At 40.2% G+C, this 23,358-nt stretch overlaps 1 protein-coding gene across 8 annotated transcripts in view; it reads right to left on the reverse strand.

Moving 5' to 3' along the window:
* Nucleotides 1–23,358, reverse strand: part of LOC125452497 (protein SOGA3-like) — a 115,296-nt gene that overhangs the window by 16,489 nt on the left and 75,449 nt on the right. For 3 of the 8 annotated variants that reach the window (XM_059645394.1, XM_059645392.1, XM_059645393.1), the window contains exons 9-13: nucleotides 18,645–18,691; nucleotides 17,187–17,317; nucleotides 11,717–11,884; nucleotides 7,994–8,101; nucleotides 3,897–4,007 (exon numbers count right to left, since the gene is read on the reverse strand). Coding sequence is in view for 2 of the 8 variants with exons in the window: in XM_048531008.1 (XP_048386965.1) it covers nucleotides 289–368; nucleotides 460–804; nucleotides 3,756–4,007; nucleotides 11,717–11,884; nucleotides 16,053–16,406 (1,199 nt within the window). In the remaining 6 variants the exon portion in view is untranslated. Of the gene's footprint in view, nucleotides 1–288; nucleotides 369–459; nucleotides 805–3,755; nucleotides 4,008–7,993; nucleotides 8,102–11,716; nucleotides 11,885–16,052; nucleotides 16,437–16,804; nucleotides 17,001–17,186; nucleotides 17,318–18,644; nucleotides 18,692–23,358 lie in introns of those variants that run through there. The other 5 variants (XM_048531008.1, XM_048531009.2, XM_059645396.1 and 2 more) reach the window with 4 other exon arrangements.

Consider the following 23,358-nt stretch of genomic DNA (forward strand, 5'->3'; position numbering starts at 1 on the left):
GCTATGAAACTGCACCGATTCTTTGTTACTTCAGTGAAACTAGATTTCCAGAGCCTTTCTACAATTTCTCAGTCTGACAGCTGTGAAACTACACTTGTTATTCAAATCAACTTCATGTAAGGCATAAACCAAGCCATCCCATTGTCAGACCAATGCACCTTGTCAGAAAGTCCTGCAGAGAAGTCATCCGTGAAATATTCTTTCTCTTCCTTCTCCTCCCTATATTTCAATTAGCACAAGACAAAGAAGTATGAATTCCAGCTTAAAATATTGCTAATATATTAATACCTTTCATGGTTCACATTTTTCTTCACATTCTCTTGGTAACTGCACAGCTCTTCACTTACTCTGGCCAATTCTTGTAAAGCCTGTGGAAATGACAAACTGTATGATTCATGTACACAAATATCAGCAACATGGTATATGACACATTGTAATTTAAGAAAATAGACTACTCACTACATTCAAAACATTGGAGACTTTATTGTCATCATTCTGGTTACTTCCAAAGTTTTCAATGCCACCACCGTCCTCTAAATGTTCAAGTGATAATTCCTCAATAAACAGTAGATCACTTCTACTCCTTTCTATGGCTTGATCTGTATCATGCAAAGTAATAGCTTCCATTTCTGCACCACGGGCCTTTGCACCATTTGTATAATGTTGGACATTTTCATCATATGGCTGACTGCATTCGTGTAACTTAAACAATGCGCAATCATCTCTTCTGAAGTTTTTTTGTCTCTGCTCAGGTTTCTGTTCATTCAATTTATACTCTTGACTTGATTTGACATCCCAATAAATCTGCAGATTCAGAAAAAAGAATTATGTCGATAAAAACTGTACTGTTTCAATAATTAGCTAACAAATATATTTATGATTTATTAATTCAAAGTGGAACACAAATGATCATTGGTATCTTCCCTGAGGTCAGTTCATTCACCATTATGGATGAGGTGATATAATTGGTTGCCATAATGTCACTTTCAGAATCTGAAGTTGATACCAGAGTGGATCAAAAACCAAAATTAGAAACAGTTTTTACCGAACACCTATTTGAATAAACACAAAAATACAATGGCTATAAAAGTAGGTCAGAGCCTGGGAAATCTTCCCACATATCTAACATACCTCCCACACTTGCAAAACCTGTGCACCAACTACAAGGAAAAATCAGTTTCAGGGCAGTTATGACATGACATTCTGCCATCATTACTATAAAATCTGATCCTTAACATCATTTTATTTATAGATTTAAAAATGAGCTGTAAGTGTTTCCACTTCGACCTTTTCCTTGCGCTGCTGGAGGAGAAATTAATTCACATGGTGCTTCCAGTGGTGCTGCACTGACATTGTTGATTTCACAGGCACAGGGAATAAATACTGTGAGCCACTAGCTGTGGTGTGTTCTTCATTACTATTAATGGGAACTGCTTTTGGCAATATATTTGTGACTGATGCGCTGCCTGGCCCTGGGGAATTGACATATGTCAATATGCTAGAAGCAGCACTACACAAACAGGTTTCTCCTCCTTTCGGTCCTGATAATGTCACAAATTCCTTTAATCATCATCTTTATCCAGCACCACTTAAAAGACTGAAAATAGCATATTCAAGTTGGACCTATTCACCACTTATATGGAGGAAGATTTTTCCCCATTTTAACAAAATGATGTTGAAAATATTTATAAAAACTTAAAGAACTGTAAATCAGAAATGAAAACAGAAATTGTTGGAAAAGCTCAACAGGTCTGACAGCATCTGTGAAGAGAAAGCACAGTTAACATTTTGGGTCCAGTGAAGCTTCTTCAGAAGTGCTTGAAGTTCTAAGGGTCACCGGAACTGAAACATTAACTCTGATTTCTCTTCATAGTTGAAAATATTTATAACTAAAGCTGGATTTTTCTGAATAGTCATGTAGTAGCATCATTCAAATTTCTTGGATTAGCACACTTGCACCTTTATTCGTGAATGAATTCATTTGCAGCCTGGATCAAGATGAGGTAGCATAATCGTGCTCTAGAGAATTTGCTTACAAGTGAATTTTAAAGAATGTAAATAATTAAAGTGTGGATGGAATGAGCAAAGTTCTCGTGGTTAATTTCAAATAGCACATTCACCCAATTTTGTCTTTGCTAAGGCTTTGGAGTAGAGGGTTATGAAATGACAAAATTGATAACAAAGAAAGCCCAATGTGCAAATTACAGCTCTGGCAGTTCTAAAACTGGCAGTGCCAGGTAATGTTGCATCCTGGCAGAATTTGTGTTCACATCAGATAATACAGCTCATCTTCTGCCTCTCTACTGATCTACATCCTATGAAATCAATTCCTCGCAGCCGTTGACTAGCGGGCATGACAGTACCTGCTACCATGTTTGGTCACATCTTGCCAAGTGTCGTTAATCAGGCTGCACTGATGTAGTGTATTCATGTAGCATTATATGAATTAAGGCATGCTATATTTTGGGTTGCTTCTGAAAAGCCATCTAGCACAATAACTTGTTGGGCCTCTTTGACATATCTATGCTCAGCAGCCTGTTTTCACATGTACATCAAGAACAGGAGTCTTTACCTTCCCCAATTGTTGTCAAAGTAAAGCTTTGCTACCTCTGTTTAGATACAGGTGTGTAGGTACTGTTAGTTGTACACATAGGATTTTTAGTGCATTCGTACAACATGCCATTCCCTTAGAGTTATTCCATTTCTTCTAACATCTGACTTGGGTGTTTCCATTGACAAACTCATTCATGATTCTGATTGAGTTGTGGAAACAAAGGAATAAAAATCTGGCACAAAAATACACAACACCTCATTTGACTTGAGCACTAATAATGATAAACGATGGGCCAGAAATATTCTTAAAGAGCAAAAAATAAGCTTTTTGTGCCTTTTAAATGCTCTTCTGACTGCTGTCTCAGAGGAAGCCTCTGATTTCCATCTAAACCAAACATTGAATCTGTGGATCACACATAAAGAGCATGGGTTATTAATAAAGACCAGCGTGTTTTTGGTGAACCCGAAATCTGATCTCCTAATCAATGGAGTGGAGACACTGCATAATTTCTTCGTCTGATTTTTTTTTCAATGACAGAAAGAAGATGAGCACGCATTATGCCTGTCTGAACTCAATAAAATGTGACATACATTTTCTGTTTTACTTCTCAGTGTAACGTCTTGACCACAGCCAACCAACCTGGTTTAAAATTTAAGCAACAGTAAATTGTCAGTCATCATGAACTGGTACATTCTCCATGGCAATGAGTCTATCAACCTGAGTTGCCAATTAATCCGCACTCCCCTCTCATACGGTATAAATTTTGGTTTTCCTTTTACATTGGTATTATTGCAAATTGTCCTGAAGAGGAAAAGCTTTGACAAAATAATGTATTTTTCTTTTTATTTTACTGCTTTGTTGAACATCTGTAATATATGTGGGAAACCAATAGAAATAAATAAAACATGTGGAATCTGTTTTCAGGCACATGAAATATTTCCTTGTGAATTGAAAATAATTAAGGCGACATAAAATTATGATCTAAAGCAGTAGATTTTTTAAAAATTGGTTTTCTCCTTATGGAATCAACTTTAAGTTCATGTCAAAACAATCTGTGATGTTAATAAATGTCACCTTATATGGTGACACATAAGTTTGTTAATAAGAAAACGTCATTTAAAAATACTCATATTTGCAGTAACATTTTAACATCTTTCCAAACTGTTTCTGCATGATATTTTACATATGCTAAATACAGCACCTGCTCTATCTTCCTCTGCATATCCTTTAGTTGACTTTCCCATTGCTTTCTTTCATGATCAAACTGTTCAAGTAACTCCATCTTTTCCTTGCTCCAGTTTCTCTCACTGGTCTCCAGCTGTTTTTTCAGGTCCATGGCTGCTGAGTGGATATTCGCCAACAGCTGCTTCTGTTCTTTCCTTTCTGATCCAAATACTTCTCTTGTTTCTTGGGATGTTTTCTCTACGTCCTGTTTTTCTGCCTTTACTTCCAGCTAAACAGATATAAGTAATAAAGTAATTTATAAGTATTTCACACCCAAGAATTACTAATTTATAAGTAAAGTGTTCAGGTTTTCAACACTGTGCAGTGTACTGTTTGTTAAGGAGATAACCACTAAAACTAGGCCATAGAATGTTTTATATTTCCAAAGTAATTAGAATATTGACAGTTACTATATATGCAGTACATGTATATATACACACACACAAACTTTTGAACAGTTAAATGGTCTCATTTTAATACATATGTAATCTAATTTCATGGCATTTGCTTTTATTCGTTTAGATTCTTATACTGCCAACATCTGTACTTCTAAATCCATTTCCATAGCCTGATGGCCAAGTTTTGTCCAGTTTTATCTGGTTCTACATGTTTGCTGCAAGACTGTGGAAAATAGATTTAACAGCAAAATTCTTGGAATTTGAAGAATGTTACAAAGGCAGTTGGTAAAAAGCTGTGGAAGCAGTGACCTTAAAATCATGCCACGAATTTGTTAGTCCATATATGATTGCTGCATTAGTATTGAGTTCTTTATTGTTTTAAGAGAAAATAATCTGTGTCTATGTAAATAGAAACTTCATGCAAATGTTTTAAAGATTAAGGCCAACATTCACCATTCAGCATCATTTTGAGATAAAATTATAAAAAATAAAGACATAATAACAATACAATCTACATCCAAGACAATTCCACACAAAACAAGGATTAACAGAATTAATGCTTTTTACGATATATAGCTGTGAAAGGTCAACAAAAGCAATGCACTTTTGAATTATTTGCCTGAATATATACTTACAGGAAAATTACCATTCTGTAGTAACAGTGAATGGGAGCTGCTCTAAGTGTCTAGTGTAGAATCCCTGCACTGTGGAAGCAGGCCATTCTGCCATCACGTCTGCACCAACCTTCTGAAGAGAATGCCACAACAGACTCATTCTCCCCTATCCTACTCCAGCATTTCTCATGGCTAATCCACCTAGCGTGTACATCCCTAAGCACTACTCACAATTTAGCATGGCCAGTCTACCTAACCTGCACATTTTTGGGACTGTGGGAGGAAACCAGAGCACCCAGCAGAATCCCCACATAGACACATGGTGAATGTATGAAGTCCACACAGCTCACGGTTAGAATCAAACCCAGATCCCTGGCGTTGTGAGAGAGCAGTGCTAACCATTGAGTCACCATGTCTTAACTGAAGCTGTTTCAGCACATCAAGAAGTACTGGATTGTAAAATTGGGTGGCAGTCAGTTCTGCCTAAGTGTCATTTAATATTGAGCTTATAAAAAGTTCTGCATAGGCTTAGGAGGGGCATTGAAAATTCCTGTTATAAATTGATGCTCAGATTTTCTTAATATTACTAAGGAGTATCCAGGTCCTGTGTGGTATTTTAAAGCTGGTCAATGTGATAGAAAGTGTATCCACATAATTTAATTGTAACCAGCTGTCCAGGGTTGCTGAAAAATTTCAAAGGTTATGGTGGTGGTGGTAGTGGGAGTGAGACTCTTGTACTAAAGTGTTATTGTCCCTACCTCAGGGCCAGGAGTCCCAGATTCCAAGTCCCATCTGCACCAGACGAAATAACATATTAACATACCTAAGCAGGTTGATTAGGAATATATCTCTAATTTATAAACATTTACCATACATATCTAGTAAAGTGAATCCTCATATCTTTCTCTAACAAAACAGTAGAAGGCAGTGCTCAAGGGTGATATTTTGAATTTTGGGGCTACATTTTGATCTTCAAGGGCCCCTTATCATTTTTACTAATTAACCTATGAGGCGATTCCATTACCTGGTTACAATACTTTCTGTATTTATGTTGACATGTAAGGAATCTCACTCTCACAAAAACAGGATTAGAAGAATTCAGTTATCAATCCTTCATTAAAATTAAAGCAACAACATACAAGGAAAGCATCAATTTTCCAGAAATCATAGTATTGAAAAGTTGGCACAAGACAATAGGCATAACAGCTACAAAAGTTTACTTTTCGAAATAGTTGACATACACTTCTACATAAAAAGTAATCACTTTATCACCCCTTCTTCAAACTGGTGAGATCACAGCTAAGGCATTTCAAAGGCATATGCACTAACTCCAAGAGAGTTGAGTATTCCTTTACTGAGAGGTGTTACACTGTTCTCAAACAGAAGCAGAAATAGCCGCAGCAAATCAGAGCTCTGAAGAAAACTCACTAGATCCAAAACCTTATTTCTGCTTTTTTCCACAAAACTCTATTTTTTGTTTAAACCATCCCCTTTCCTTTGCTGTCTCCTTCTCCTAACCACTGTAAAATCCCCTTCTCCCTCATACCAGTTCATTTCCCTTCTTCTTTCTCAATGTATAGCATTGCAACTCCATGCTGGGATCACCCCTCAGCTAAGAAGCCTACGATCAGCAAACACAGGAGAAACAGCCTGTGATCAGAGAAGCAGTTCCTCAGAGATTCTGTTCATTCTATAATGGAGACAACTTATCTGCCATTGGTTGCTCCCCTGTCTTAAATTTCCTGGGCATTTTGATGGCTTTCTGCTATCCCAGGGTCTTATGAGCCTTGGTCAAGTGGACCTCTGTTCATCAGACTTGAGACCCTAATGATAGTGAAATTTAACATGACAACATCATGTTAAAGGTGTATCAGAGATAATGGGAACTGCAGATGCTGGAGAATCCAAGATAACAAAGTGTGAAGCTGGATGAACACAGCAGGCCAAGCAGCATCTCAGGAGCACAAAAGCTGATGTTTCGGGCCTAGACCCTTCATCAGAGAGGGGGATGGGGAGAGGGTTCTGGACTAAATAGGGAGAGAGGGGGAGACGGACCGAAGATGCAGAGAAAAGAAGACAGGTGGAAAGGAGAGTATAGGTGCGGGGGTAGGTAGGTAGGGGATGGGTCAGTCTAGGGCAGACGGACAGGTCAAGGAGGTGGGATGAGGTTAGTAGGTAGGAAATGGAGGCCCATGATGGACATGTCGTCTAAAGAATGGGAGGGGGAGTTAAAATGGTTCACAACTGGGAGGTGCAGTTGTTTATTGCGAACCGAGCGGAGGTGTTCTGCAAAGCGGTCCCCAAGCCTCCGCTTGGTTTCCCCACTGTAGAGGAAGCCACACTGGGTACAATGGATACGGTATATCACATTGGTAGATGTGCAGGTGAACATCTGCTTAATATGGAAAGTCATCTTGGAGCCTGGGATGGGTTGAGGGGGGAGGTGCACCTTCCAGTCACGAACCATTTTAACTCCCCCCTCCCATTCTTTAGACAACATGTCCATCATGGGCCTCCTGCAGTGCCACAATGATGCCACCCGAAGGTTGCAGGAACAGCAACTCATATTCCGCTTGGGAACCCTGCAGCCCAATGGTATCAATGTGGATTTCACAAGCTTCAAAATCTCCCCTTCCCCCACTGCATCCCCAAACCAGCCCAGTTCGTCCCCTCCCCCCACTGCATCACACAACCAGCCCAGCTCATCCCCTCCCCCTACTGCATCCCAAAACCAGCCCAGCCTGTCTCCGCCTCCCTAACCTGTTCTTCCTCTCACCCATCCCTTCCTCCCACCTCAAGCCGCACCTCCATTTCCTACCTACTAACCTCATCCCACCTCCTTGACTTGTCCGTCCTCCCTGGACTGACCGATCCCCTCCCTACCTCCCCACCTATACTCTCCTCCACCTATCTTCTCTTCTCTCCATCTTCGGTCCGCCTCCCCCTCTCTCCCTATTTATTCCAGAAACCTCTCACCATCCCCCTCTCTGATGAAGGGTCTAGGCCCGAAATGTCAGCTTTTGTGCTCCTGAGATGCTGCTTGGCCTGCTGTGTTGATCCAGCTTCACACTATGTTATCTAACATCATGTTAAACATCACCAGTTCCTTAGCGCTTAATGCAGTGTGAGCTGGGCAACCTTCAGAATGAACAGGATGAGAAAATGAAGCAGAATAGCATAACGGAATGTGATCTCATTCTCACCCCATGTCAACAGCAGTGCCTTGGATCATCCAGTCGTCACTACTCTATAGATAGAAGTCTGTGTAGTTTACCTTCCGTGGATATTTTGGTAAGGAATTTCTAGCTGTGCTGTAAAATCATAAAAAAGTGCAACAGGTATTTGGGTTCAAGCTGGGAAATGCAATCTCAAGGGCTGCATTCATGATAGATGTTGCTAAATTGATTTGTAAAAAAATCACTTTTTTTGAGGTTTTAATTTTGAATTAGTGAAAATTAACACATTGTCATTGAGTGAATATGCATAAATGTAACCAATTAGCTAAAACTGTGCCTGTTATTAAGCTTTTAGATTTGCAGTTAAAACTCATTGAACTGAGTGACTTCTTACCACAAATATCTGCAATGCTGTTCACTGGTATTTACACCCTCCATTTCAACTAGAAAATGCCACAATGAAAGTTACTTTTAGACCAGGTAGATACTGTTCATTGCACAGATGATTAAAACAGTTAGGGGCTAAAATCATTCCACTATTCTATCCATAGTGTACAAATGTAAATCTATTTAAAAAGATTCATATTTTCAATTCAATTATGCTCAAGACAAAGAAAAACAATCTTCTTTAATATGCTTGCTAAACATTGATGGAAGTTACCTAAATTACAAAACTTAAGGCTTAGTGGTAACTTAACTATCAAGGTCTAGATCAAATATTGAGATGTAACTTGTGTCTGTACATATGTTCCTTTCTACACCAAACCACTGACTGTCACCATGCTCTGCGCACAATACATCATGGACCATTACCAGACACTTTCTTGATTATGAAGTGAAATTGTTTTATGGAACACAAGAAGAAGTTCATTACAAATACAATTCAAACCTGATGTTCAATGATAATAAAAAACATACATTGTGCACATTTGGTATTATTCTTGGTGTTGAGTTGAGATGCTAAAAGTAATATATGGCATGCAGCCACAGGTCGTTGTCATGAAATGTATCAGGGAACTTTTTATGAAATTTTTAAAAGAAGTATCTAAAGATGATGTGATTTTGATTTCATGTTTCTAAAAATGTGGCTTTTGTCTGCACAACTAGATTTCTCGGTATGACTTGAGCTTTTTTTTGGAAGCAATTTCAGTCAAGGATTGGACACAACTTGTTTTGTTTTGGTTAATGAGGACGAGGTTGTAGACTTATTCACCAAGCCGGTGTGTGATTGATTGCAGACGTTTCATCACCCTGCTAAGCAACATCGTTAGTGCTCCTCCACTGAAGCACTGGCGTTTTGTCCAACTTGTTATTTATATGCCTTGGTTTGCTGGGGTGTTTGGCATCACTTTAGGTTCTGTTTTTCAGTGGTTTGTATATCAGGTCCAGTTCAAGGTGTTTGTTGACGGAGTTCTGGTTGGAATGCCAGGCCTCCAGGAATTCCTTGGTATGTTTCTGTCTGGCTTGTGCTATTATGGATGTGCTGTCCCAGTCAAATTCGTGCCCTTCTCTGTCCATGTGTATTGAGACCAGCAAGAATTGGTCTTATCTCTTGGTGGATGGTTGGTGTTCATATATCCTCAGTATCAGTTTTTTCCCAGTTTGGCCTTTGTAATGTTTCTCACAGTCCTTGCATGGTGTTTTGTATGTTACATTATATCCTTATTGTCAGTTTTCTTCCAGTTTGGAATACCATGCAAGGACTGTGAGAAACATTACATAGGCCAATCTGGGAGAAAACTGACAATAAGGATACACAAAAACCAACTAACCACCAACAGACACGGCCAATTCTTACTGGTCTCAATACACCCAGTCAAAGAAGGACACAAATTCGACTGGGACAACACACCCATAGTAGCACAAGCCAAACAGAGATATGCCAGGGAATTCCGACCAGAGCTCCATCAACAAACACACTGAATTGGACCCAAAATAGAAACTACTGAAAAACAGAACCGGAAGTGTTGCCAACCACCCCAGCAAACCGAGGCATATAAATAACAAATGGGACAGAGCACCAACGCTTCACCAGAGGCACACTGATGATGTTATCCAGCAGGTTGATGAAATGGCTGCAATCAAATACACCGGCTCGGTGAGCAAGTCTACAACCTCATCCACAACCTGAGCTATAAATCTTCTCAAAAACTTTACTGAAAATCAGTTAAGTCCAGGGAGCTGGAAGAGGTGAGAGACCCTGCTTCAACAGTCATCTTGGTTATGATTGTTATGACTCATGATTAATGAGTTGGCTTCTGCCAAGTAAGTGTCAAATCCTCCAGGTTAGGTAGGTCCAAACATCACTCATTCTCTCATTCTTGTTGTGAAATGTTGCTTAGGTCAGCTCATTTTTTTTTATTGTTAATTTGTAATACTTTAATGTATTGTGTAAATATCCTATCAAATTGTTACACAGTGTGCTGCCAGAAACTAAACATTTTCCTAGAATTCAAGTAGGATTGAGCTTTTTTTTAAATAATTCATCATCATTACTTGATTAAGTGAGGAACTACATTATATCCTGTTTAACAGTAGACAATATAGCACACCTGAGTACCATATGACTGACTCAGATGTAGCCCAGCTTTATTTGAGTGGAAGGCCTGCTCCATTTATTTTTATATCATAGAATAAGAACATGAACCGTTCACAGTCACATGAACAACCTTACATCCTTTCACAGTATTAAATCCTCTGAAGGACTTGGCATTCTATCAGAAGAAAGTTGAGAGGATTGTTTTGTGAAGAGTGGGAAAGGAAATAACAGCTGCATTCTACTTTAGACTAATTTTAATATGCTGTTTCTTGAAAAAGGGAAGTTTTGTCGTTTACTACTCAAGACTCTATCAACTGAATGAGCGCACTTATTGTTATTATACATTTGAGCTACAGATAAAAATAAAATGTATGCATGGCCTACTTTGTAATCTTCTGTATTAACTTTAAATTATATAGTTTCAACATTATATGCAATTTTATCATTTATAATAAAAGCTAATCTTCCACATACCAACAGCCGCATGTGAAGACACAAACTCTAGCAGAACATCTCTCAAAATGAACGTTAACCAACAGTGTTTGATTTAAAAAGGAACTCTCATTAATTACGTAAATCTGAGATGAGTCATGAGGATAAGATAGTATACATCTTCTATTCTGAATTGAAGAAGATATGTAAAATGTCCTGTTATCTTTGTGAGAAATCGTCAAATAACAGAAGCAAATTAAAGAATGGTCTGGTGACTAATGGACTTCTTGTGGAACCAGTCAGGAGACAACAGGAAGTGGTGCCATGCTGATTACTTTTAGTTTTAAAGAAACCAATCAGGAATTGGACAGAAGCCGAAAGAACTGCAGATGCTCTAAATCAGAAACAAAAACAGTAGTTGCTGGAAAAGCTCAGCAGGTCTGCCAGCATCTGTGAAGAAAAAAAATCAGAGTTAACGTTTCGGGTCTGGTGACCCTTCCTCAGAACTGAGGAACCTGGTCTGAAGAAGGATCACTGGACCAGAAACATTAACTCTTGATTTTTTTCTTCACAGATGCTGCCCGACCTGCAGAGCTTTCCCGACAACTTCTGTTTTTGTTGAGGAATTGGGCACATTAGTTAAACAGCTTCTCTGAAATTATTCACACACACCAACGAGTCAATTAGAGCTCAGGATATCTCTGATCACACAGATGCAGTAGTGGTTAGTAATTGTTAGTCTTGTAATCGTGTAGAAATCTTTGCATGGAAAAGTGTACCTGTTCAATACGACACTTCAGTTCTGCTCTCTCCAGGTCCCAAACATATTTGTCACTTGAATATTGATGCTGCAGTTCTGCCCTTTGATCTTCCTCTTCTTTAACCTTAAGCTGAACACCTTCCAAAACAGATGTAAGATCAAATAAAATTCTTCTGTTTTCACGAGCCTAGGATAAAATTTACAACACTTTAGATATATATTCAAAAAGTGGTATTAACTATATATCGTTCATCATGTATGGGTCAAGAGATAGCACTCTCACTTCTGTGCCAAATTTGTTTTGTTTTAAGTTGTTATGTTCCATAATAAAGTTCTAAGTACATAATTTAGGATGTTACTGCTATATAAAACTGAAATAAACTGTATCGTTTAGAAGATAAGTCATTACACCAAAACTCTCTCACGATATTCTGATACTGCCATGAGATTTAGCATCTACTAGGTCAACAGGGTTTCCATTTCTGCTCCTCTGATGCTGCTTGGCCTGCTGTGTTCATCCAGCTCTACACCTTGTTACAACAGGGATGTCTCCTGATTCAAGAATCACCAATATCACCAAGAATCACTTTCAATGGGATTCCAAAGTGTTAAGTGTCCCTGACACTGGGGTGTATGAGTCAGTATTTCAGGAAGGCTAGGAATGAAATTACAATAAAAGTTTCATTTTCCAGAGCTGTTTTGATCTGAAGAATGGCATGTCCAATCCAATTGTTCCACAAACCAAAGAATTGTCAAATTAGATATCAAAATAAGGGGTTCTGTTTAATAAACAGTCACACAGCTCATACCTAATGGTACTGTTTAAAGTAAATTAAGCAGGTCTCTTACCATTGCCCTGGCCAAATATTTACTTTTTGATTCGTATCTCAGAAGCAGGGCAGAACCTTTAAGGGCACTGATCAATGTGAGCTTTCACCAGAAATCTGGAATAATCAGGTGAAAATGAAGACAGGTCTTTCTTAATGCCAAGAATAATTTGGTGCATTTTCAAACAGAGATCCAGGACCTCAAGGCATAATTCTCACTGGACACAGCATAACCGATCAGTAGGGATCATTGCTTGTTACTGGCTTCATTAACTACCTCTATATAGATGGTTCCTATCATACCATCTATTGTGAGGAAACTAGACAGCAATACTTCTCATCATGAAAATCAGAGGAGGTACTTGGCAACTGCAGCTTGCTGATTGTTCCTTCAGACCACCATCCTGGACACTCGGTAACAAAATGTAAGGGTACTCTCCAGGGTACCTGCCACACTTAACCACTCTGTTTCCCATATTCCCCTCAACCCATCCATGGCTGCTTGCATATGTTGTTCACTCAGTCAGTGTCAATTCACTTGCAGGGCACTTCTAAACTTTAAAGCTGAACTTCGGGGCGCACCAGAAACTAGTATTGAAAAGCTGCTGCAAGACACTTTGTGTGTGAGGTCAGGCAGCCAGCTCATAGATTGGACTAGACTGCATCTCAGGAGGACTGCTTGCTTGTTGTCTTTGTGCTCACTCACCTTGAGCTTGCAGCACCTCTGCATGGTCTTTGTATATATTGTCTCCAATTGCATCCCCCGAACCCCTCCTAACAGAGTTACCAAACTCACATTACTTCTGTCTTGCCGTGTCTTGCCACTTAGTGCAGACAAATCCAGGAAGGTCATGGTTATCACCAGTCCTCTGTCAACTGAACGGTGACAGAACTTCTGACAGTGGGCCTTCAGTATGTAAGTCAAAGGTAGTCTCTGACACCAGACCACAAGCTTGGGCATAGTCAGGCCAGCCACTCAGCATCTTGTGTTAATAGAGGGTAATGACCCAGATTTCCGGCTGCCCACCACCTGACTTGATTCTTACTGCCTTAATGCAGGCATCTGCTCCTGGATTGAGAGAAAGGAATGCGTTGAATGAGATGAAAATGGGTGACACAGTTGTTAATGTTGGTGCAGGTCTGATAATAGTGATGAATTGTCCCAAGCGCATGAGTAGAGAGTTCAGAGGGCATGAATGATTAGTGGTGTCATATGTTGGTGGGTGAGAGTAAGTAAGATGTCACAGGCAATAGTGAGGATGGTAGGACATGAGCCTTCATGGAAAGTGCACTCAGTACCAGAGATAATAGCTGTTACCCTAGCGGAGTAAAGAAGGTTATTGACCTTGTGCCTGCGCAGCTGGATAGTCCAGCAGACAGCTGAGACCACAGTGGCATGGATGCCAATGTCAGGCAGAGTCTGCTATCCTGGCCTCCACTGCTGGTCATCTGGGAAAGGAACAGCACAATGTGGTGACATTACCTCATCTATCAGAAGCTCTAGATCCGTGTCCACAAAGTGAGGCAACAGTTTCCTCTTCTCTGCTGTGTTCAGGACAAATGGCAGCCACTGTTAGGGGCAACTCTGTATCTGGACATGTTTGTCCATGTGCATAATGAACTTTTAGAGATGGTGCCAGCACAAGGATAACTGTCTATTCCAGGCTATCTGAACAGTGGCAGGTTCTTCTGGTTATGGCTTGGGGAGAATCAAGCTCACAGAAACAATTGAATGTCATTTGAGAGGCACAGGAGGCAGGTTTGGGACAATATGGCAAAACATTTCGACAGGTTTCAGAGATTGAAACCCTCCATGAAACTCAAAGAAAATTACACAGCCAAATTATGACAGAATTCATTCCAGATTTTTTATTAATTAATTAATTAATTATGGGATGTGGCCATTACTGGCTAAGCCAGCATTTACTACCATCTTTAGTTGCACTGGAGAACATAATGGTGAGCTGCCTTCTTGAACCACTGAAGTCCTTGGGATATAGGGGTACCCTCAATGGTGTTAAGCAGCAAATTCATGATTTTGAACCAACAACAGTGAATGAATGGTGTTATAGTCCCAAGTCAAGATGATGTACAACTTGAATAGGGGAATTTGGTACATGTCATGAATTTGGAACGTGCGTTGAAGGAACCTTGTTGACTTACTATAGATCTTTTATGAAGGTATTCTTAACAATGCACTTAGAAACCATTAGTATGATCAAAGCTAATAAGGTTTTTGAACAGGAAATCATGTCTAACAAATTTATTAGAGACTATTTTGAGCATGTAACTAGTTTGGTAAAAAACTGGTAAATGTAGTATACTTGGATTTCCAAAAGGCATTCATAAAGGTGCCACACTAGGATTAATAGGCAAGATAAGGGCTCTTTGAGTTGGAGATAACAATAATAGCATGGATTTAAGTTTGGTTTATGGGCAATAAGCAAAGCGTAAGCATAAATGAGTTATTTTCAAATCTGCAGACAGTCCCGAGTACAGTATTGAAAGGATCTGTGCTGGGCTTCAATTATTTAAAATCTATGTTAGTGACTTTGACAGACACAAAGTAATTATTGACGTTTACTGACATTACAAAGCTGGGTGAAAACACAAACTGGGAGGATACAGAGAGGCTGCAAAGAGATTATCCAGTCACTTATTTAATTTCTGCTTATGCAACACTGCTCTACACAAACTGGCTGCCGTGTTTTCTCATATTACAACAGCAGTTACACTTCAAAAGTGAACCCTTGACTGATAGAAGTTGTGGAAGGTCCTGAACGCAATTTCCATACTCATTCACAGTTCTTTCAACTAGCATGGAAATATAATTACTGTTGCCACTCAGCAAATAGAGCATGCAAAATATTATTTGCAGTTCACTAAATAACTTATGTAACTACTCAAAAACACCCGCAGAATAGTGGTAAATAACCAGTCAGTATTTAAAACAGATTATTTAATTAAGTATTATTTTAAAAGTCAGTGTCACTGTCAATGTTCACAATACAGCAATCTTAAACTTTTTGACTTTTTGGGTGCGAGGGTATTTAATGAACCAAAGGAAGCACGAAGAGTTAACGTGCTGGAGTTGTTATGCATCTCTAAACGAGAGAACCATTTGAGTATCTAAATTTTAAGCTCCAGATTTTACGTTGATAAACTTCACAGAAAGTACTAAAATAGAAACAGAAAGTGCTGGAGAAACTCAGCAGGTCTGGCAGCATCTATGGAGCGAGAAACAGTTAACCTGTCCCGTCCAATGTGACTCTTCATGAAGTAGTATCTTTTCTAATAACCGCAAACTGTTAACTTATTTCACGGTAAATTTAGAACTCAGCGTGAACAAGCTGTAAGCTGCTTCTTCAACCCGGGACTTTTATTTTTATACGATCTGACTTGTGAATGACGTTAATGGAGGGCCACCCTGATAAAGAAGCGAATGAAATGTTCCCCAAATAACTTTATCCCTCCCTTGGCCTCGCAGAGACACTGTCCAATGAGTGTACCCTAGTGCACCGTATTTACTTGGATCTCGGCGAGTTCCCTCAATAACATTTCCTTTTCTTTCAACCAGACTTCTTTCTCTTGTCTATTGCGACTCTTCGCTTCCTCGAATTTCTTCCGCAGTCGGAAAAGCTGATACTGGAGTTCGTATCTATCAGGGCGCGTTTCGCAGTCGATCAGTGGCACAGCTCCCCGCTGTCCCGGCTCCTCAGAGCCGCCTGAAGTTGACATGTTTCGGAGCGGAACGTGGCTCCTCTCGCTGCCTCTGGCCTTTCTCGCGCGACTCCCTGCACTGCTCCAGCTCGAAACTTCGCTCGCACAGCCTCCACCGGAGAACTCTGCAAGGCGTCCGACCGCATCCCACTTCGCCGGCATTCTCGCCAGCAGTGAAGATGCTTTTCTCTCTCCAACCCAACACCCGCCCCCCTCCTTCTTCTACCCCGCGCCCTTCAGCTAGATAAGGAGTGGACAGCCGCTCCATCTAAAACCCACCCTGGCTCCAGGGAGCTGCTAATATGGGTCAGCAGCATCGGTTACACACGGCGCCCGCTCGCGAGGTCGTCAGGCATAACACATCTAACACCGCAGATCCCTACATTTGTTCGTGTCTGGTTTTGTTTCACGGTCACCCCCACCCCCTTTGCTATCTAGCACCCCAAGAAAATTATCTTTAAAGGCGCCACACAAATGCAACCCTCTACACCCACTGCCCAAAGCGCCCAACATCCAGGTTCCTGAATACAGTTAGGGATGCGAGGAGGCTCCTCTCGCACCTTGGAGAAAGGAGCGAGCTGTTCTCTCTCCAGCTGGTCCACACACTTTCAAAACTTCTAGTGCTTTGAACCTAACGGTCGGTTGTTGGATGGAGAAAACAAAACGCCACCAAGTGCCAGGTTGACGGGCCGTTCCTCCCGAAGACAACAGAACAGCTGGCTATATTCTGGACATAATCGGCAATCGGTAGACGCCCTGGAACATAATAACTGCTTTAACTGGACAACAGGAATTCACCGAATAAATGCAATTTTCAGTGCATCAGCTCATAAAATTAAATGAATTTTATCATTGACCCGGTCTAGTTTACACGCTAACAGTGCATCTGCCAGCAAGCACCGCTATCAAAAATAAACAGAAGTGTGTCGTGTTCTTTCTCACCTGGTTTCCTCCTTGCAGTTCGCCCCAGCCTTGCCCCTTTCTGAACAGGCTGAAAAAGCTGGTCTAGAAGTGAGCGGGACGCTGGATGCAGAGAGTTGGCGCGGCTTTCCGCAACCTCTGTACGACCCCTTCTGAAAAAGGCAAAGAGGCGTCAGAAACATTGTTCACTTTCTCCACCAGCCCAAAGCAGCTCAGTTCAGAACATGTGACTTGCAAAGAGACTTTGCCGCCTGTTTATACAAGCTAAGGTCTACCGCATGAAATTTGACCCTTCCCCCGTCTGCTCCCAGATCGAAGTTTACAATGAACACGGTGAAGTCAAATAATTCAGGGGCTTCTAGAGACAAACTCAGACTGAATGTCACATTCCGTTTAGCGCGTTAATCCTCCGGTCACAAACCCTTCATGGGCACAGCCGCCAGGATCGGTCAGCATGGCTAAAATAGCTCCTCGGACTTATGTGAGATGTAGGAGCTTCTGATCGACTCCCACATTGTTGGTCATGGAATTTACTGTAACATAAACTTGTCGCTTGTCCTGCCTAAAACTGATGTGAACATAGGCAGTTTATCCTTGGTACAGAACTGAAATCTGCGCCTTGTCTTTGCATGTTTATCATTACTGGTCGTGTATGACACACATGGTACACAACCGGATGTTTACAAGTGAAAATGTGTGGCGAAGGATCACAACTGAAGTATAGGGCAACAAACGTTACATTGAGTGACCCAAATGACCAGGCTTCTAGATGCTTTTAATGGACTTACGTCAATGACGATGTGTTAATGAAACCAACCAGTTTGTGATGAATTTAACCATTTTATGTCATCACATTGAGCAGACCTATTACATTAAAAATCAACTTGCACTTACATAGCGCCTTTTGCAACCTCATGTCCAATTTGGCTACAAGCAAGTTTGGCTGCACAAATGACAAAGCAACAATGAACAAATGACAAAATGTGAGGCTGGATGAACACAGCAGGCCCAGCAGCATCTCAGGAGCACAAAAGCTGACGTTTCGGGCCTAGACCCTTCATCAGAGTTTTGTGCTCCCGAGATGCTGCTGGGCTTGCTGTGTTCATCCAGCCTCACATTTTATTATCTTGGATTCTCCAGCATCTGCAGTTCCCATTATCACCAATGAACAAATGATCTTGTGTTTTCTGAGTGACACGGATTGAAGCACATTGGTGATACCGTCGCTCTTCTTTTCAAAGAAGTGTCATGGAATCTTTTAAATCCAATGGGCAGTTGAGGTTGGTTTAATGTTTCTTATTTAAAAAGTTGCGCCCCCAAAAGTGCAACACTAGGTTTCGCACTGGAGTGTCAGACTTTATTCTTGGAGTAGGACTTGAACCTGAACCTTCTGACTCAGAGGAGTGAGTGCTACTCCTAATAGGTCAATCATGAAGGTAAATTTATAACACCGGTTTAAACTACACCCGTTTCACTCACCTGTCACAACGTTCATCCTAGTCTCCTGTTTCCACTTTCTTTTCCTTCTTTGATCATTTACAGGAGCATTTATTTCATAAATGAATGAACACATAGTTAGTATACACTTCCACTGTTCATATCAAAATAATAATTTATTACCATTATGCACAAAAAATCTAAACATTGAAAATATGTAACTGATCAATCAAGTGCATCAGTGGGAAACAAAAGCCAATGTTCATGATCCTTTTCTCATCAAAACTGGAAAAATAGTCAAGATGAATTGCTGTTAAATAATCATTATCCAGATTGGAGGGTGGATGAAGAAGAGGAAGGAACAAAGGTAAAGGTCTAGAAATAGGATGAAAAGCAGTAGTGACTAATTAACAAAAGCTTTGACAGTGCACAATAAGAGAGAGTGATAATGGGCCAAGTTTGGTTCTAATTAAAGTAATCTAACACAAAATCTCATTTTGTTTCTCTATCCACTGCTACTGAATCATCTATAAATATTTCCAGAATTTTCAGCTTTTATTGCATAGAACAAAACAGACAGCACAAAGAGAAACCGCTTGGTCCACCATGCCTTGGCCTGTTCTCTGCAAGAGCAACCCAGCTAGTCCTAGCTCCATTCATTTCTCTTCTTCCTGTAGCTCAAAATTCTCTTCAAATAATAATCCAACACCCATGTGCTTCATATTTCCAGCATCTAAAATAGTTAACATTTGTGATACATTTTCCAGCTGCTTACTGTCAAAATCTTGGTTTCTTGGGTCAAAAAGATATGGAGCATGGAAGCAGATTCTTTGGTCTAACTCATCCATGCCAACCACATAACTTGAATTAATCTAGTATCATTTGCCAGCATTTGGCCCATATACCTCTAAGCCCTTCCTGTTTGTATACTCATCCAGGTGCCTTTCATATATTGTGATTGTACCCAACTCCATCACTTCCTCTGGCAGGTCATTCGATGTATGCACCAGCCTCCATGTGAAAAAGCTGTCTCCCAAGTTCCTTTTAAATCTTTCCCCTCTCACCTTAAACATATGCCCTCTAGTTTTGGACTTCCCCACCCCAGGAAAAAGACCTTGTCTATTCACCCTGTACTTGCCCCTCACGATGATATAAACTTCTAAAAGGTCATCCTTCAGCCTCCAATGCTCCAGAGAAAATAGCCTCAGCCTATATTCAGCTTCTCCCTAAAGCTTAAACCTTCCAACCCTGTCAGCATCCTTATAAATCTTTTCTGAACCTTTTCAACTTTCATAACATCCTTGCCAGAGCAGGGAGACCAGAATTGCACACAGTATTCCAAAATTGGCCTAACCAATGTCCTGGACAGCCACAACATGACCTTCCACCTCCCCCAATGACAAAGGGAAGCATACCAAACACCTTCATCACTATCCTGTCTACCTGCAACTCCACTTTCAAGGAACTATGAACCTACACTCCAAGGTCTCTTTATTCAGCAAAACTCCCAAGGATCTTACAATTAAGAGCATATATCCTGCCCTGATTTGCCTTTCCAAAATGCAGCATCTCACGTTTATCTAAATTAACCTCCACCTGCCTGTCCTCAGCCCAACGGCCCATCTGATCAAGATCCTACTGTACTCAAAGGTAACCTTCTGCTGTCTGCTATACTTCCAATTTTGGTGTCATCTGCAAATTTGTAACCATACTTTCTATGTTCATTCCAAATCATTCATATAAATGACAAAAGCAGATGACCCAGCACTGATCCTTGTGGCACACCACTGGCCACAGGCGTCCAGTCTGAAAAACAATGCTCCACCACATCTGTATTCTACCTTCGAGCCATTTCTGTATCCAAATGGCTAGTTCTCCCACTAAATACAACTGGGTTATGGAGTAAGAACTCTTTATTTCTTCAACACTTGGAACACTGTGGCATTTTCATTCCCAATTGTAGATTGTGTGTTATGTTTGAATGTTTGCTTTCCATAAGATCATCTCAAGACTGTCAATCTACTACTAACAGCTTGAGAAGTATAGCTTTTTTTTCTGTTGCGTGTCTTTTGGTTATGACAGAGACATTTAGTTTTTATGCTCAACAGAGTGAACTCATGTTAAAAAAAGCGAGTTAACCCACTCAATCCATCTCGTCTTATCATTGATACATAAGCCAGCACTGAGAGGTACAAACACATGAGCTAATGGGAAAAGGTAACTGAGAATAATAGTTTCTGTTGGAAGGGCAAATATATGTACATTTGGAGATAAGCCAAAGGCAAAGATCAAGTGAACATAATAAGGCTTAAAAATAATGTAGGCCTTGCTTTCTAGCGTAGTTGTTGTTCCTGAAGTTACTTAAGACAAGCTGAGGGCAACAAATTTATTCTAAAATGACTGGATTTTTGCTCAGTTATACATGGAAAAGATTTATCTTATGAATTAAACATATGTAAGTTAATAGCAAAACATTTACTGTGCAGATAAGAACTCTCTTTAATCATTAGCGCGCAGCTGGCATTTAAGGGGGCTTCCTCTCTCCACAGATGATGCCAGATATGTTCTCAAGCACTTTATAGTTTTCTTTCAATCTCCAGCATTCACAGTACTCTGCACTTATTTGACTTGTATTTTGTGTGCTATAAAGAAAAAGCATCAACACTTCACTAACTCTGTTATGACTCTCTTACGACTCTCTTGGCCAGCATCCAGTATGCTACATGTATATTTATTTTGTTTACCAACATGGTACCTGACTTTATCGCAATCAGCTAAACGGAACTGAAGAATTGGTAAGATGCTGTCACCACGCTGAACTGTTAAAATATGATTTGTTGTTCTATACCGTTCCAAGTCCACAAAGGAGGTAACAGGAGTTTGTGAAAACTATACAGTGCACGAGAGAAGCATCCTTAGAATTTGTTTCGCAAACACTGTTACGCTGAACTCATGTGGAGGGTGGATTTTAAAACAGGTTGCTGTCCCCAACAGCAAAACAGAAAGTGGGTACTTCACCAGTGCTCATGTTTGTTGTTGGTTCCTGACTTTACTTCTAAAATTAAAATTAAAAGGATCAGTAATGTACACAGCAAACGTATGATCACATAGCAGAGGAAGACTTTCTGTAGTAAAACACATTGGCTGACAATTCGGCTTGTGTGGAAAGCCAAGAAAAAGCTTCATCCAGAAGGTATGAAAAGATATCTTGTTTTTATAAACTATATTCTCTAGTTTAAATGCTTACAAAAACAGATAGTTTCTTGTCTTAAGATGGTGGCTAGTAAATATAGAATGTCGTCTAGAAACCTCCCATGGAATTGTCATCTTCCTGAGATATCCATTGCGTAGACATTCTAGTGAAATACACACAGAATGCATCATCACAGACAGGTCTGGTTTGAAAGAAACCATCAAAACCTATTATTCCTGAGATGGTGTGGGTGACCTCACAGTTTACCTTTTAAACACATGATGGATTTTGGCCAGATGCACCAAAACTATCTTGTTTAAAAAGAAAACAGAATCACTTGGAAGCCTAGTCATGTGACTGAAGCTTATCATTTTGAACAGCTTAAATTGTACAGTTTGATGTCATGCCTTGGTCTGTTTTCCTCATAAGGACAGAAAACAGCAAAGGAGCTCCAGGCTTAGCTACAGGCTGCTTCTGTTCTCAACCTCTCATGCAATCTGATTTGCAGAAACCTATACTTTGCCAGAGAAGTGAACAAACTCCCACTTGACAAGAAACATGTTACTGTACCTTCAGCTGTCTCCACCTGCATGTGAGTTCCAATGAAGAGGAACTCTGCCAGTCTAGGCAACCGAAAAAAAACTCCATAAACGTTGATTTACTGATTTCTAACATAACTGCAAAATTTTGTGTCTTCAGCTATTTTATGTGAAGTGAATAGAATTGGCTGAAGACTGGTATCTATGATTGTGGGGATGACAAGTGGAGGTCAAGATGGATCATTCACCCACAATGGGGATATTTTTGGAGCCTCTTCCTTCAATTAATAGTGTTGAAGAATTGGTAAGATGCTTCAATTAATGGTGTTGAATTTTCCAACACCATTCATGCCTAGATGTGGCAGGATTGCAGAACGTATATTTGATCCATTTGTGATGGAAATGCCTAGCACTGTTCAGTACTTGCTTACTAACTGATGCTTACACTGTTTGCCATGCAAATAATCCTGGTTTGTAGCTTGACAAGTGGTCTCCTCATTTTTACATATGTTCGCTGCTGCTTGTGGTACGTTTTGCTATACCATTCAATAAACCAGTATTGGTCCCTCAGATTGACGGTAGTGGTAGAGTGAGGGATGCGCCAAGCTGTGAGATTACAAACCACAGTTGAATATAATTCTGCTGCTGTTGATGGCACACATCACTTCATGGATATCCAGTTATGACTTGCTAGATCTGTTCAAATCATTTCCATTTAATGGTAATGCCACACAGCACAATGGAGTGTGTCTTCAACTGGGGGGAGTGGGCATCAGTAAAGGTAATCAACAAGCAGTTTCCCTGCCCATGTTTGTTCTGATACTGTCAGAGTTTACAGAATCACACAAGTTTGTGGCACAGAAGAAGGCCATTTGCTCATCACACTGGCTCTTCAAATGAGCATGATCATCCTGTTTTCTCTCTATTGTTATTTCTAGCCAAATCAGCATCCAATGCATTCTCAAATGCCTGATTTGAACCTGCCTCCAACAATATTCAAAGCACTGCATTCCACTTCATAACT

The sequence above is a fragment of the Stegostoma tigrinum genome, chromosome 4, assembly GCF_030684315.1.
Source record: "Stegostoma tigrinum isolate sSteTig4 chromosome 4, sSteTig4.hap1, whole genome shotgun sequence".
NCBI lineage: Eukaryota > Metazoa > Chordata > Chondrichthyes > Orectolobiformes > Stegostomatidae > Stegostoma > Stegostoma tigrinum.